General features: G+C 48.3%; 1 protein-coding gene across 6 annotated transcripts in view; it reads left to right on the forward strand.

The window, feature by feature from the left end:
* Positions 1–12970, forward strand: part of SLCO2B1 (solute carrier organic anion transporter family member 2B1) — a 220203-nt gene that overhangs the window by 175730 nt on the left and 31503 nt on the right. For 5 of the 6 annotated variants that reach the window (XM_077451192.1, XM_077451194.1, XM_077451191.1 and 2 more), the window contains exon 8: positions 2102–2207. In XM_077451192.1, the coding sequence (XP_077307318.1) occupies positions 2102–2207 (106 nt within the window). The remainder of the gene's footprint in view (positions 1–2101; positions 2208–12970) is intronic. The other variant, XM_077451189.1, reaches the window with a different exon arrangement.

The raw sequence follows: 12970 nt of genomic DNA on the forward strand, positions 1-12970 counted from the left end.
GGTATATACACCACTCCTAAAGCGCCCCTGCCCATTGACGTCAAACCCTTTATTCGGCCACTGTCAGTAGGGCAATAGATGGTGTCAGTAGGGCAATAGATAGTGTCAGTAGAGCAATGGACGGTGTCAGTAGGGCAATAGATAGTGTCAGTAGGGCAATGGACGGTGTCAGTAGAGCAATGGACGGTGTCAGTAGGGCAATAGACAGTGTCAGTGGGGCAATAGACGTGTCAGTAGAGCAATAGATGGTGTCAGTAGGGCAATAGATGGTGTCAGTAGGGCAGAGATTGGTGTCAGTGGACAGAGTCGGTCGTTTTTATTTCTATTATTTTATTTATTCTTTTTTCCAATTTTTTATTTTTTTTTACAAGCCCCGTTAGTGGGCCTTGGTGAAATGTCAGAGGTCTAAATGGGGAATCTGCTCCTCATGGGGCGATTAGGGTGTGCCCAGACACTGTTGGCACATCCTGTGCGCATGCCTATAGAGGTATGACTGTTACTTACTGTGTAGTTTTTTTTGTTTTTTTTTATTCATGAAAGTGTTTTTGTTTTTTTCCAAAAACGTGCGTGTGAAAGACCACTGCGCAAATACTGTGAAACATAAAATATTTCAACAATCACCATTTTATTCTCTAGGGTCTCTGCAAAAAAAAAAAAAAAAAAGACCCTAGAGAATAAGAGAATAAAATGGTGATTGTTGAAATATTTTATGTTTCACAGTATATCACAGTGTATATATATATATATATATATGTATATATATATATATATATATATATATATATATATATATATATATATATATATAGAGAGAGAGAGGGGGAGAGGGGGAGAGGGAGAGAGAGGGAGAGAGAGGGAGAGAGAGAGAGAGAGAGAGAGATGATCTATCTATCTATCTATCTATAGATAGAGATAGATATAGATAGATGGAGATAGATATACTGTAGATATAGAGATAGCTAGAGATAGATATAGATATAGATAGATAGATAGAATGTTTGAGGGTTCTACGTAATTTTGTAGCAAAAAATATGGATTTTAACTTGTAAGCAAGAAATATCAGAAATAGGCTTAGGCATGAAAGGGTTAAAATGGAAAGTTATTAGTCCAATGAGATTTAACAATGACAGTCCACCTGGTTAAAATAAGGAATTGAATCTTTCCAAATTGAGCCCAATGTCTTCCTTTATTTATTAGAAATAGAGAGGAACTTTACAAATTGACCTGGGGGGGCCCTGGCTCTGCTCCCCTCCTCAATTATAAGCCAAGCAGGGGCTGGACTGACCATTGGGTCACTCGGGCACTGCCCGAGGGCCCCAGGCCACTAAGGGGCCCCATCGGGGTTGCCAGCCTCAATAAAGCCAGGGACAGTATGTAAAAATCTGTGTTTTTTTTTTAATCCCAAGATTATAGCTGTCCCCGCCTCTCCAGTACCTTTTCAGTGTGTGTGTGTGTGTATTCTGTGTGTGTATATTGTGTGTCTGTGTGTGTATACTGCGTGTGTGTGTGTATACTGAGTGGCCCCACTATCTATTGCCTGGGGGGCTCATAATCTCCTATTGCCTGGGGGCCCCGTAATCTTCTCCTATTGCCCAAGGGCCTCATAATCTCCTATTGCCCGGGGGGCCCCATAATCTCCTATTGCCCGGGGGCCCTATAATGTTCTCCTATTGCCCGGGGGCCCCATCAGTGAAGGCAAGGCTCAGATCTTTCCATGTTGGGAACTATTCCTGACATGCTGAGAAATGCCCCGCACCCCCAAACATGCATGCAGAAGCTTTTTTTAGGAAAGAGTCAGGGACCCCCCCCCCCCTTTTTTTTTCATATATTTTAATTTAATCTGTAAGAAATAAAGCAGACCCAAGCCTGTTATAATTTCCCTCTAATGCATTTCTCTCAGACTCCCGGTTGTTAGAATCGCTGATGTGCTGTAATGTGGCCTTTGCGGAGGACTTGATGCCGCCAGTAATGATAAATAACCTTGACATTCTCCTTTATCTAAGACTTCTGTATGTGTGAATGGCTGCTAATTTTTTATTATTTTTAACCCAGTGAGAAAAATCCACACGATGTCATGTATTCATTTTTTTTTTTTTTTTAGCAGGTCACCAGTGAGGGCGCAGAGGACAGCAAACCTGGACTGATGGATGCCTTTAAAAATAAACCAGATCCAAAGGAACAGGTCTCCCTGGCCGAGTTTATCAAAGGTATGTCACATCTTCATCGTCCAATCACTGCGCTGCTGACGAGGTTGTGGTCGTTCAGGTGCTTATCTAATAGTTTCTTGAAACTATCGATGTTCCCCGCTGAGACCACCGCCTGTGGAAGGGAATTCCACATCCTTGCCATAGTGTGTGCAATGCCTCAAAAGATTTCCTCCAGGAGGTCAAACACCTGCAGGACCCCCAGAAAGTAATTCATGGCGGGTCCCTCAGCCTGAGTCCAAGGTATCTCGCTCTTCCAACGTCAGGCTGTGCGCACTTTCTACAGCGGTACCTGCACTGCGAGTTACAGATCTCCTGCCAGCAAGATGACACAGTGCCCGGGGCAATGGCTGGCAGGCTGAGCTTTTATTGCCGGTTTGGGAAAGAAGTAGTTTCTGGTAGTAGGTGATCAGTTCAGGTGATGTGCTCCATAATAACACCTCGCCTCTGACCGCCCACTCTTCTGGTATGGGCTTAGTGTGTATTATATGAAACTTGGCTTCTTTCAATAGATGCAAATGTTGTTGCAACAGCACGTAATCTCAGAATTAATTATGAGACGGAGGTGACAGGTCCTCTTACATCATTACTGGGGGATACCAGACTCATGGCAGCAGCTCCAGTAGGGTTGCCACCTTTTCTTCAAACCAAACTCGAACATTTTCACGGCGCATGGCAATTCTTTTGTAGTACACGCTATAGGATTGTAAAATACCTTGGGTTACCCAAAAAGAGTAGTAATGAAGTGTGCTACAGTGAACAGTTGCTATAGCCAAATTGCATTAACAGTGGGGGGACTTAAAGGGGCATGATTAAATAAAACAAAAGCATTTAGTGTACCCATAAAATATGATTTGATTAATAATAGAAATGTCAGTGAAAATAGCCTACCTTTAAAAGTGGACACTGTCAGCCAGTAGAGCAGTGGACGGTGTCAGTAGAGCAGTAAATGGTGTCAGTAGGGCAGTGGACAGTGTCAGTAGGGCAGTGGACAGTGTCAGTAGAGCAGTAAATGATGTCAGTAGGGCAGTGGACAGTGTCAGTAAGGCAGTAAATCATGTCAGTAGAGCAGTGGACAGTGTCAGTAGAACAGTGGGCAGTGTCAGTAGAGCAGTAAATTGTGTTAGTAGGGTAGTGGACAGTGTCAGTAGAGCAGTGGACAGTGTCAGTAGAGCAGTGGACAGTGTCAGTAGGGCAGTGGACAGTGTCAGTAGAACAGTGGACAGTGTCAGTAGAGCAGTAAATGGTGTCAGTAGGGCAGTGGACAGTGTCAGTAGGGCAGTGGACAGTGTCAGTAGAACAGTGGACAGTGTCAGTAGAGCAGTAAATGGTGTCAGTAGGGCAATGGACAGTGTCAGTAAGGCAGTAAATCATGTCAGTAGAGCAGTGGACAGTGTCAGTAGAACAGTGGACAGTGTCAGTAGAGAAGTAAATGGTGTCAGTAGGGCAGTGGACAGTGTCAGTAGAGCAGTGGACAGTGTCAGTAGGGCAGTAAATGGTGTCAGTAGAGCAGTGGACAGTGTCAGTAGGACAGTGGACAGTGGACAGTGTCAGTAGAGCAGTGGACAGTGTCAGTAGGGCAGTGGACAGTGTCAATAGGGCAGTAAATGGTGTCAGTAGAGCAGTAAATGGTGTCAGTAGGGCAGTGGACAGTGTCAGTAAGGCAGTAAATTGTGTCAGTAGAGCAGTGGACAGTGTCAGTAGAACAGTGAACAGTGTCAGTAGAGCAGTAAATGGTGTCAGTAGGGCAGTGGACAGTGTCAGTAGGGCAGTAAATGGTGTCAGTAGGGCAGTAAATGGTGTCAGTAGAGCAGTGGACAGTGTCAGTAGGGCAGTGGACAGTGTCAGTAGGGCAGTGGACAGTGTCAGTAGAGCAGTGGACAGTGTCAGTAGGGCAGTGGACAGTGTCAGTAGGGCAGTAAATGGTGTCAGTAGAGCAGTAAATGGTGTCAGTAGGGCAGTGGACAGTGTCAGTAGGGCAGGCAGTAGACAGTGTCAGTAGAGCAGCGGACGGCGTCAGTAGAGCAGTGGATGGTGTCAATAGAGCAGTGGACTGCTCCAGACATAGGGGACACTTCTCCGTCTCCCTACCCCCCTCATCTCTTCTTCCTTTCTATAACTGCCTTTCCCTTTTCCCCATATTTCTCCCATTGTCTATCCATCTCTCCCTTCTTCCACATCGCTCACTTTTTCCTTTCTCTTTTCTCCTCCTCTCTCCACCTCCCTCCCCCCTTTTTTCTCTTCCTCTATCCTATCTCCTTTCTCACCCCTCTTCCTCTCCTCTCTTTCCCTCTCTCCTGCTTTCCCTTTCTCTAGACATTCCTACTCTCTCTTTCTCTCGCCCTCCCCTCCCCTCCCCTCCCCTCCCCCTTCTCTCTTCCAGCACTCTCTCTCTCTCATTTCTTCCACTTTCTCCATCTCTCTCCTTCTTGCCATTCTCCTGCCCCCTCTCTCCTTATCTCCATTCTCCCACCCCTCTCTCCACTTCTCCATTCTCCTGCCCCCTCTCTCCTTCTCTCCATTCTCCTGTCCTCTCTCTCCTCTCCATTCTCCTGTCCCCTCTCTCCTTCTTTCCATTCTCCTGCCCCCTCTCTCCCTTCCATTCTCCTGCCCTCTCTCTCCTTCTCCTGACCCCTCTCTCTCCTTCTCCTGACCCCTCTCTCTCCTTCTCCCTCTCTCTCCTTCTCTCCATTCTCCTGCCCTCTTTTCACTTCTCTCCATTATCCTGCCCTCTCTCTCTCCTCTCCATTCTCCTGCCCTTTCTCTCCTTCTCTCCATTTGCCTGCCCCTTGTCTCCATTCTCCTGCTCCCTCTCTCTCCTTCTCTCCATTTGCCTGCCCTCTCTCCCCTTCTCGCCATTCTCCTGCCCTCTTTCCCCTGCTCTCCATTCCCCTGCCCTCTCTCTCCTTCTCTCCATTCTCCTGTCCTCTTTTCCCTTCTCTCCATTCTCCTGCCCCCTCTCTCCTTCTCTCCATTCTCTTGCCCTGTCTCGCATTCTCTCCATTCTCCTGCCCTCTTTTCCCTTCTCTCCATTCTCCTGCCCTTTTTTCCCTTCTCTCCATTCTCCTGCCCTCTCTCTCCTTCTCTCCATTCTCCTACCCTCTTTTCCCTTCTCTCCATTCTCCTGCCCCTTCTCTCCTTCTCTCCATTCTCCTGCCCTCTTTTCCCTTCTTTCCATTCTCCTGCCCCCTCTCTCCTTCTCTCCATTCTCCTGCCCTCTTTTCCCTTCTTTCCATTCTCCTTCCCCCTCTCTCCTTCTCTCCATTCTCCTGCCCTCTTTTCCCTTCTTTCCATTCTCCTGCCCTCTCTCTCCTTCTCTCCATTCTCCTGCCCTCTTTTCCCTTCTCTCCATTCTCCTGCCCTCTTTTCCCTTCTCTCCATTCTCCTGCCCCCTCTCTCCTTCTCTCCATTCTCCTGCCCCCTTCTCCTTCCCTCCATTCTCCTGCCCTCTCTGTCCTCTCCATTCTCCCACCCTCTCTCCATTCTCCCACCCTCTCTCTCCTTCCCTCTATTCTCCTGCCCCTTCTCCTGCCCTCTTTCTCTTCTCCATTCTCCCACCCTCTCTCTCCTTCTCTCCTTTCTCTGCCATCTCTCTCCTCTCCATTCTCCCACCCTCTCTCTCCTTCCCTCCATTCTCCTGCCCCTTCTCCTGCCCTCTTTCTCCTCTCCATTCAGCCACCCTCTCTCTCCTTCTCTCCCTTTCTTTCTATCTCACCCTCCTCTCTCCTCCTCTCCTGCCCTCTCTTTCCTTCTCTCCATTCTCTTTCTTTCTCCTGCCCTCTCTCTCTCTCTCTCTCTCCTTTCTCTCCTTTCTCTCCTTCTTTTATCTCTTTACTTTCTGTCTCACCCTCCTCTCCCTGTCCCCCACCCTCTCTCTGCTCTCTGCCCCCCTCCCTTTCACTTTCTCTCCTTCCTCATTCCCCCCCCCCTCTTTCTCCTCCCTGTCCCCCACCCTCCTTTACCCTCTCCTCTCTGTCTCTCCCCTTTTGTGCCCCCTTCCCCTTTCTCCCTTTATCTTGCCCTCTCTCATTATTTCTCCCTTCCTCTCTATTGCCCCCCCCCCCCCCATTTTCCTCTGAGCTCTACTGGAAATGACAAAAGGCATAGCAGATGAGTGTAGCTGGACACACATGTTACAATACAATCTGTACAATCTTATTTAGAATTACTAACAATGGTGTAGTATGAGGTCCTGCCTGACTGGTTTCTATATTGATTGAATTGTATGGGCCTCACATGACGTACGATTGGTAAATCTAAAGCTCACTATACACGAAACAATCTGATTATTTAAACTCCTTTAGACTGACTTTGAAGTATGTGGTGAAAGGGGTATTAATTTTTGATACAAATTGATTGTTCAGGTTCGTCCTTATATTACATTGTTTCGATAAATCAAAAGGAGATTGTACAACCACAATGTAACCAACTATAGGAAATAAAACATTGTTATTCCGTACATGGGTGGACTGTGATCAAGCCTCCCGTGGGTCACAATCACGTTAAGCATTAAATATTTAGCATGTGTTTCCCCTTCCATTGGTCCCATAAGGTTTCCCGGTGGAGGAGGAGGAAACGTCTCCCTGTCCTTGTAATGTTCCTTCTCACCACCGGACTATTTCTGATCCGCGCGATCTGCGGTTGGCGGTCTCCCCCCGGGGGAAGCGGCCCACTTCTATTGTCACAGTGGAGGAGCTCCAGGTGTCCTCTGTGTGGTCCACAGATGGTGTCGGGATCCCTCAGGACCGAGGTGTGAGGACTTGTCTAGTCCCTCATGGGAATCGTTCAATTAACACGTCTGCCTTTAGCTCCGGCTGTTTGCATTTCTGATATTCTGTACATTATACTGGAAATACATTGGAGTGTCCCGGGAGTTCTCCCTCTGACGCCATTAGCAGCCAAGGCTTGAAGGTTTAAATTGGACCTGTGCCGGGCAAAATAAAAGATTCCGTTCAAGCAGAACTGAAGCAGAAAAAAAAAAATGAATAGCCCAATAAAAGATAAATTAAAAAAGAAACTTTTGCTGAAATACTTTTTAATCTGAAGCTGTGCCCCGCAGTTCTTCTTCTTTGCCACAAGATGTCCTCCGTTTTCACGGACCCCGTGTCCCCTCCTCTCTTTCCCCAGCCTGTGATTGCACAGTGAAAGGAGAAGCAGCACAGTGATGAGCAGGCCAGGACTGGGACAAGAAATAGGCCCGGGCATTTTATACTGGGCAGCCCAGTCCCTGAGGGGGAGTAGGTCGGAGATGTGGGGCGGGCGTTCACGGAGGGGTGGTTGGTGATCAGATATTTATCCTGAGAACCATCTCCAATTTTACAAAGAGACATCCCCGAACCAGCAAAGAGGCATTTCCAGACCAGCAAAGATGGCTCCAGACCATCAAAGAGACATCCCCTGACCAGCAAAGGGACGGCACCAGACCAGCAAAAGATGGCCCCAGACCAGCAAAGAGACAGCCCCAGACCAGCAAAGAGACAGCCCCAGACCAGCAAAGAGACAGCCCCAGACCAGCAAAAAGACAGCCCCAGACCAGAAAAGATGGCCCCAGACCAGCAAAGAGACATCCCCAGACCAGCAAAGAGACATCCCCAGACCAGCAAAGAGACATCCCCAGAACAGCAAAGAGATGGCCCCAGACCAGCAAAGATGGCTCCAGACCAGCAAAAAGACAGCCCCAGGCCAGCAAAGAGACGGCCCCAGGCCAGCAAAGAGACGGCCCCAGGCCAGCAAAGAGACGGCCCCAGGCCAGCAAAGAGACATCCCTAGACCAGCAAAGAGACATACCCAGACCAGCAAAGATGGCTCCAGACTAGCAAAGAAACATCTCCAGACCAGCAAAGAGACAGCCCCAGACCAGCAAAGAGACAGCCCCAGACCAGCAAAGAGACAGCCCCAGACCAGCAAAGAGACGGCACCAGACCAGCAAAAGATGGCCCTAGACCAGCAAAGAGACAGCCCCAGACCAGCAAAGAGACATCCCCAGACCAGCAAAGAGACATCTCCAGACCAGCAAAGATTGCTCCAGACCAGCAAAGAGACATCCCCAGACCAGCAAAGAGATAGCCCCAGGCCAGCAAAGAGGCGGCCCCAGGCCAGCAAAGAGAGGGCCCCAGGCCAGCAAAGAGACATACCCAGACCAGCAAAGATGGCTCCAGACTAGCAAAGAAACATCTTTAGACCAGCAATGACGGCCCCAGACCAGCAAAGAGACAGCCCCAGACCAGCAAAGAGATGGCCTCAGACCAGCAAAGAGACATCCCCAGACCAGCAAAGAGACAGCCCCAGACCAGCAAAGAGACTGCACCAGACCAGCAAAAGATGGCCCCAGACCAGCAAAGAGACATCTCCAGACCAGCAAAGATTGCTCCAGACCAGCAAAGAGACATCCCCAGACCAGCAAAGAGACATCCCCAGAACAGCAAAGAGACGGCCCCAGACCAGCAAAGAGACGGCCCCAGACCAGCAAAGAGACGGCCCCAGACCAGCAAAGAGACGGCCCCAGGCCAGCAAAGAGACGGCCCCAGGCCAGCAAAGAGACGGCCCCAGGCCAGCAAAGAGACGGCCCCAGGCCAGCAAAGAGACGGCCCCAGGCCAGCAAAGAGACATCCCTAGACCAGCAAAGAGACATACCCAGACCAGCAAAGATGGCTCCAGACTAGCAAAGAAACATCTCCAGACCAGCAATGACGGCTCCAGACCAGCAAAGATTGCTCCAGACCAGCAAAGAGACATCCCCAGACCAGCAAAGAGATAGCCCCAGGCCAGCAAAGAGACGGCCCCAGGCCAGCAAAGAGAGGGCCCCAGGCCAGCAAAGAGACATACCCAGACCAGCAAAGATGGCTCCAGACTAGCAAAGAAACATCTTCAGACCAGCAATGATGGCCCCAGACCAGCAATGACGGCCCCAGACCAGCAAAGAGACAGCCCCAGACCAGCAAAGAGATGGCCTCAGACCAGCAAAGAGACATCCCCAGACCAGCAAAGAGACAGCCCCAGACCAGCAAAGAGACTGCACCAGACCAGCAAAAGATGGCCCCAGACCAGCAAAGAGACAGCCCCAGACCAGCAAAGAGATGGCACCAGACCAGCAAAAGATGGCCCCAGACCAGCAAAGAGACATCTCCAGACCAGCAAAGATTGCTCCAGACCAGCAAAGAGACATCCCCAGACCAGCAAAGAGACATCCCCAGAACAGCAAAGAGACGGCCCCAGGCCAGCAAAGAGACGGCCCCAGGCCAGCAAAGAGATGGCCCCAGGCCAGCAAAGAGACGGCCCCAGGCCAGCAAAGAGACAGCCCCAGGCCAGCAAAGAGACGGCCCCAGGCCAGCAAAGAGACATCCCTAGACCAGCAAAGAGACATACCCAGACCAGCAAAGATGGCTCCAGACTAGCAAAGAAACATCTCCAGACCAGCAATGACGGCCCCAGACCAGCAAAGAGACAGCCCCAGACCAGCAAAGAGACAGCCCCAGACCAGCAAAGAGACGGCACCAGACCAGCAAAAGATGGCCCTAGACCAGCAAAGAGACAGCCCCAGACCAGCAAAGAGACATCCCCAGACCAGCAAAGAGACATCTCCAGACCAGCAAAGATTGCTCCAGACCAGCAAAGAGACATCCCCAGACCAGCAAAGAGACATCCCCAGACCAGCAAAGAGACATCCCCAGACCAGCAAAGAGACATCCCCAGACCAGCAAAGAGATGGCCCCAGGCCAGCAAAGAGACATACCCAGACCGGCAAAGATGGCTCCAGACTAGCAAAGAAACATCTCCAGACCAGCAATGACGGCCCCAGACCAGCAAAGAGACAGCCCCAGACCAGCAAAGAGATGGCCTCAGACCAGCAAAGAGACATCCCCAGACCAGCAAAGAGACATCTCCACACCAGCAAAGATGGCTCCAGACCAGCAACGAGAAGGCTCCAGACCAGCAAAGAGACATCTCCAGACTAGCAAAGAGACATCCCCAGACCAGCAAAGAGATATCCCCAGACCAGCAAAGAGACAGCCCCAGACCAGCAAAGAGACGGCCTCAGACCAGCAAAGAGACATCCCCAGACCAGCAAAGAGACATCCCCAGACCAGCAAAGAGACATCCCGAGACCAGCAAAGAGACAGCCCCAGACCAGCAAAGATGGCTCCAGACCAGCAACGAGAAGGCTCCAGACCAGCAAAGAGACATCTCCAGACTAGCAAAGAGATATCCCCAGACCAGCAAAGAGACATCCCCAGACCAGCAAAGAGACATCCCCAGACCAGCAAGGATGGCTCCAAACCAGCAAGGAGACATCTCTAGACCAGCAAAGAGATGGCAAAAGACAAGCAAAGAGACGGCCAAAGACCAGCAAAGAGACATCACCAAACCAGCAAAGAGACATCTCCAGACCATCAAAGAAATTCCCCCAGACCAGCAAAGAAACAGCATCAAGCCAGCAAAGGGATGGCCCCACACCAGCAAAGAGACATCCCCAGGCCAGAAAAGAGACATCCCCAGACTAGCAAAGAGATGGCCTCAAACCAGCAAAGAGACAGCCCCAGACAAGCAAAGGAACATCCCCACATCAGCAAGGAGACGGCCCAGACCAGCAAAGAGACGGCCCCATACCAGTAAATCGACAGCCCCATACCAGTAAAGAGACAGCCTCATACCAGTGAAGAGACAGCCTCATTACAGACAGCCCCATACCTGTAAAGAGACAGCCCCATACCAGTGATAGCGAGAGGTGAGCGGATCCTGTCCTGGCCACGATCGCCGCTTACCTCCCGCTTTGTGGCCCAGTCATCAGGGACCGCGGCCCACCGGACAAACGCCCAGTATGCCCTATGGCCAGTCCGGGCCTGGTGATGAGCTCTCATCTCTCTGTCACTCTGCTCTCTCTTCCGATCAGCATGCTCTGTGCTGAAACATGAATTGATTGGCTTTTTGTGCTGCTTCTTTTTTTTTACTAGTCTAAATTCTTCTGTACCAGGGCTGCAAGAGACTGAAACCAAATCATATTTGGGTACTTATACTGCTTGTGTTTGAAAAAATAAGTATAATAATATATTGATAAATATACAAGTCTGTGTTATTTGTCCTTATTTACATCTGCCTGGGTTTCAGCTTTAAAAATGAAGACTTTGTTCAACTGTATTGGTCAGTAAACTCTTTTGGTTGTGCCTATGTCCCACGGTATCTAGTGGCTGAAGAGTAGAAGCACAGCCCACTCGCACAGGTACTACCTAGAGTGCTCAACAGCAAGGACCTTCAGTACTATTATGCTTTGCGTCTATCTATTGAGGTTTTTTCGGTAAAACCAAGGACGCTTAGACTTCTGTAGTGTATCAATGCTTTACTAAACAGGAAAAAAAATGCACATAGAACTGTAGAATACACAATACAACACAACTCATAGCTTATGACACCGGACCAATTCTGACACTTCTCACATCTATGTAAAAAAATAAAATAAATGGTGCGTGTTTAAATTTTTTAATGTCACACGGTATTTACACAGCGACTTTTCAAATGCAATTTTTTTGGAAAAAAAAAACATTTAGTGAATCTTAATGCCTAAAAAAAACATTATAACACCCAATTGTTTGGTAAAATATGAAAGACTATGTTATGCCGAGTAAATAGATACCTAACATGTCACGCTTTAAAATTGCACATGCTCGAGGAACGGCGTCAAACTACGGTACTACAAAAATTCCGTAGGCAATGTTTATAAGCTTTTACAGGTTACTAGTTTAAAGTTAAAAAAGAGGTCTGGTGCTAGAATTATTGCTATTACATCCGCGGTGATACCTCACACGATTGGTGCGAACACCATGTTCATATGCGTGTGCGACCTGCGTATGCATTTGCCTTTGTCTTCAATTTTATAATTCATTTTATTAAAAAAAAAATATTTTTACACTGTCCCTTTTTAACGAATTAATACATTCTTTATCAACTTTATTGCTATCACAAGGGATAGACATCGCTTGTGATAGCATGGACAAGTGACAGGTACACTTTACTGAGATATCTGGGGTCTATTAGACCCCAGATGTCTCCTCTGACCTTAAAAACCGAGATCAGTTTGATCAGACGCTTTTACAGGCCAGATCCGGCCTGTTTACATTAGAACAAAACCTAAAGGGACAAAATACTCATCGCATTCTGGTTTCTTAGACCATAGATGAGGAGAGGATCGGGAAAGTTCCAGTGCCCGGCCATCTCTATGGTCAGTCTCGGGCTCCCTGGTGGGACAGAAGAGCCCCCCAGGAAGGCGTCGGGTGGTGGTGTCCACCTTCTGCGGCATGTAAAAGCAATCCAGCATCAGATTGCTTTTACATTTTTCAACATTGCCAGCTGGCAAAACCAATACTGGGGTCATGGCTACAGCCTTCCTTTTGGAAAAAAAAGGGGTTAAAAACAATTAAAAATGACAATAATAGGTTATATGCTTATGTCAGGTTCTTTATAGAACAGATTCACATTCTAGTTTCTGATGTACAATGTTAAGATATATTTAGTATCCATGCTCTGCAGAGTTTGGCACATGGTCAAGTTGATAAGGTGTTCCAAAATAACAGAAATCAATGTCTCTTGTAATTGTAATTGTTAATTAATTAATTAGTTAATTAATTGTGTGTTACAAATTCTTAAGTGAACGTGGTAAAAACATTTATATTCTGGAGGCTGTACGTGGAAGCTATCCAGGATTTGAGCTTAAATTCATGGATTTTGGTGAAGACTTATGCCGTGTACACACGACCGGACTTTCCGTCGGAATG

This window comes from Lithobates pipiens, unplaced genomic scaffold (genome assembly GCF_037356315.1).
Source record: "Lithobates pipiens isolate NorthernLeopardFrog02 unplaced genomic scaffold, aLitPip1_a1.2 Scaffold_23, whole genome shotgun sequence".
Classification (NCBI taxonomy): Eukaryota; Metazoa; Chordata; class Amphibia; order Anura; family Ranidae; genus Lithobates; species Lithobates pipiens.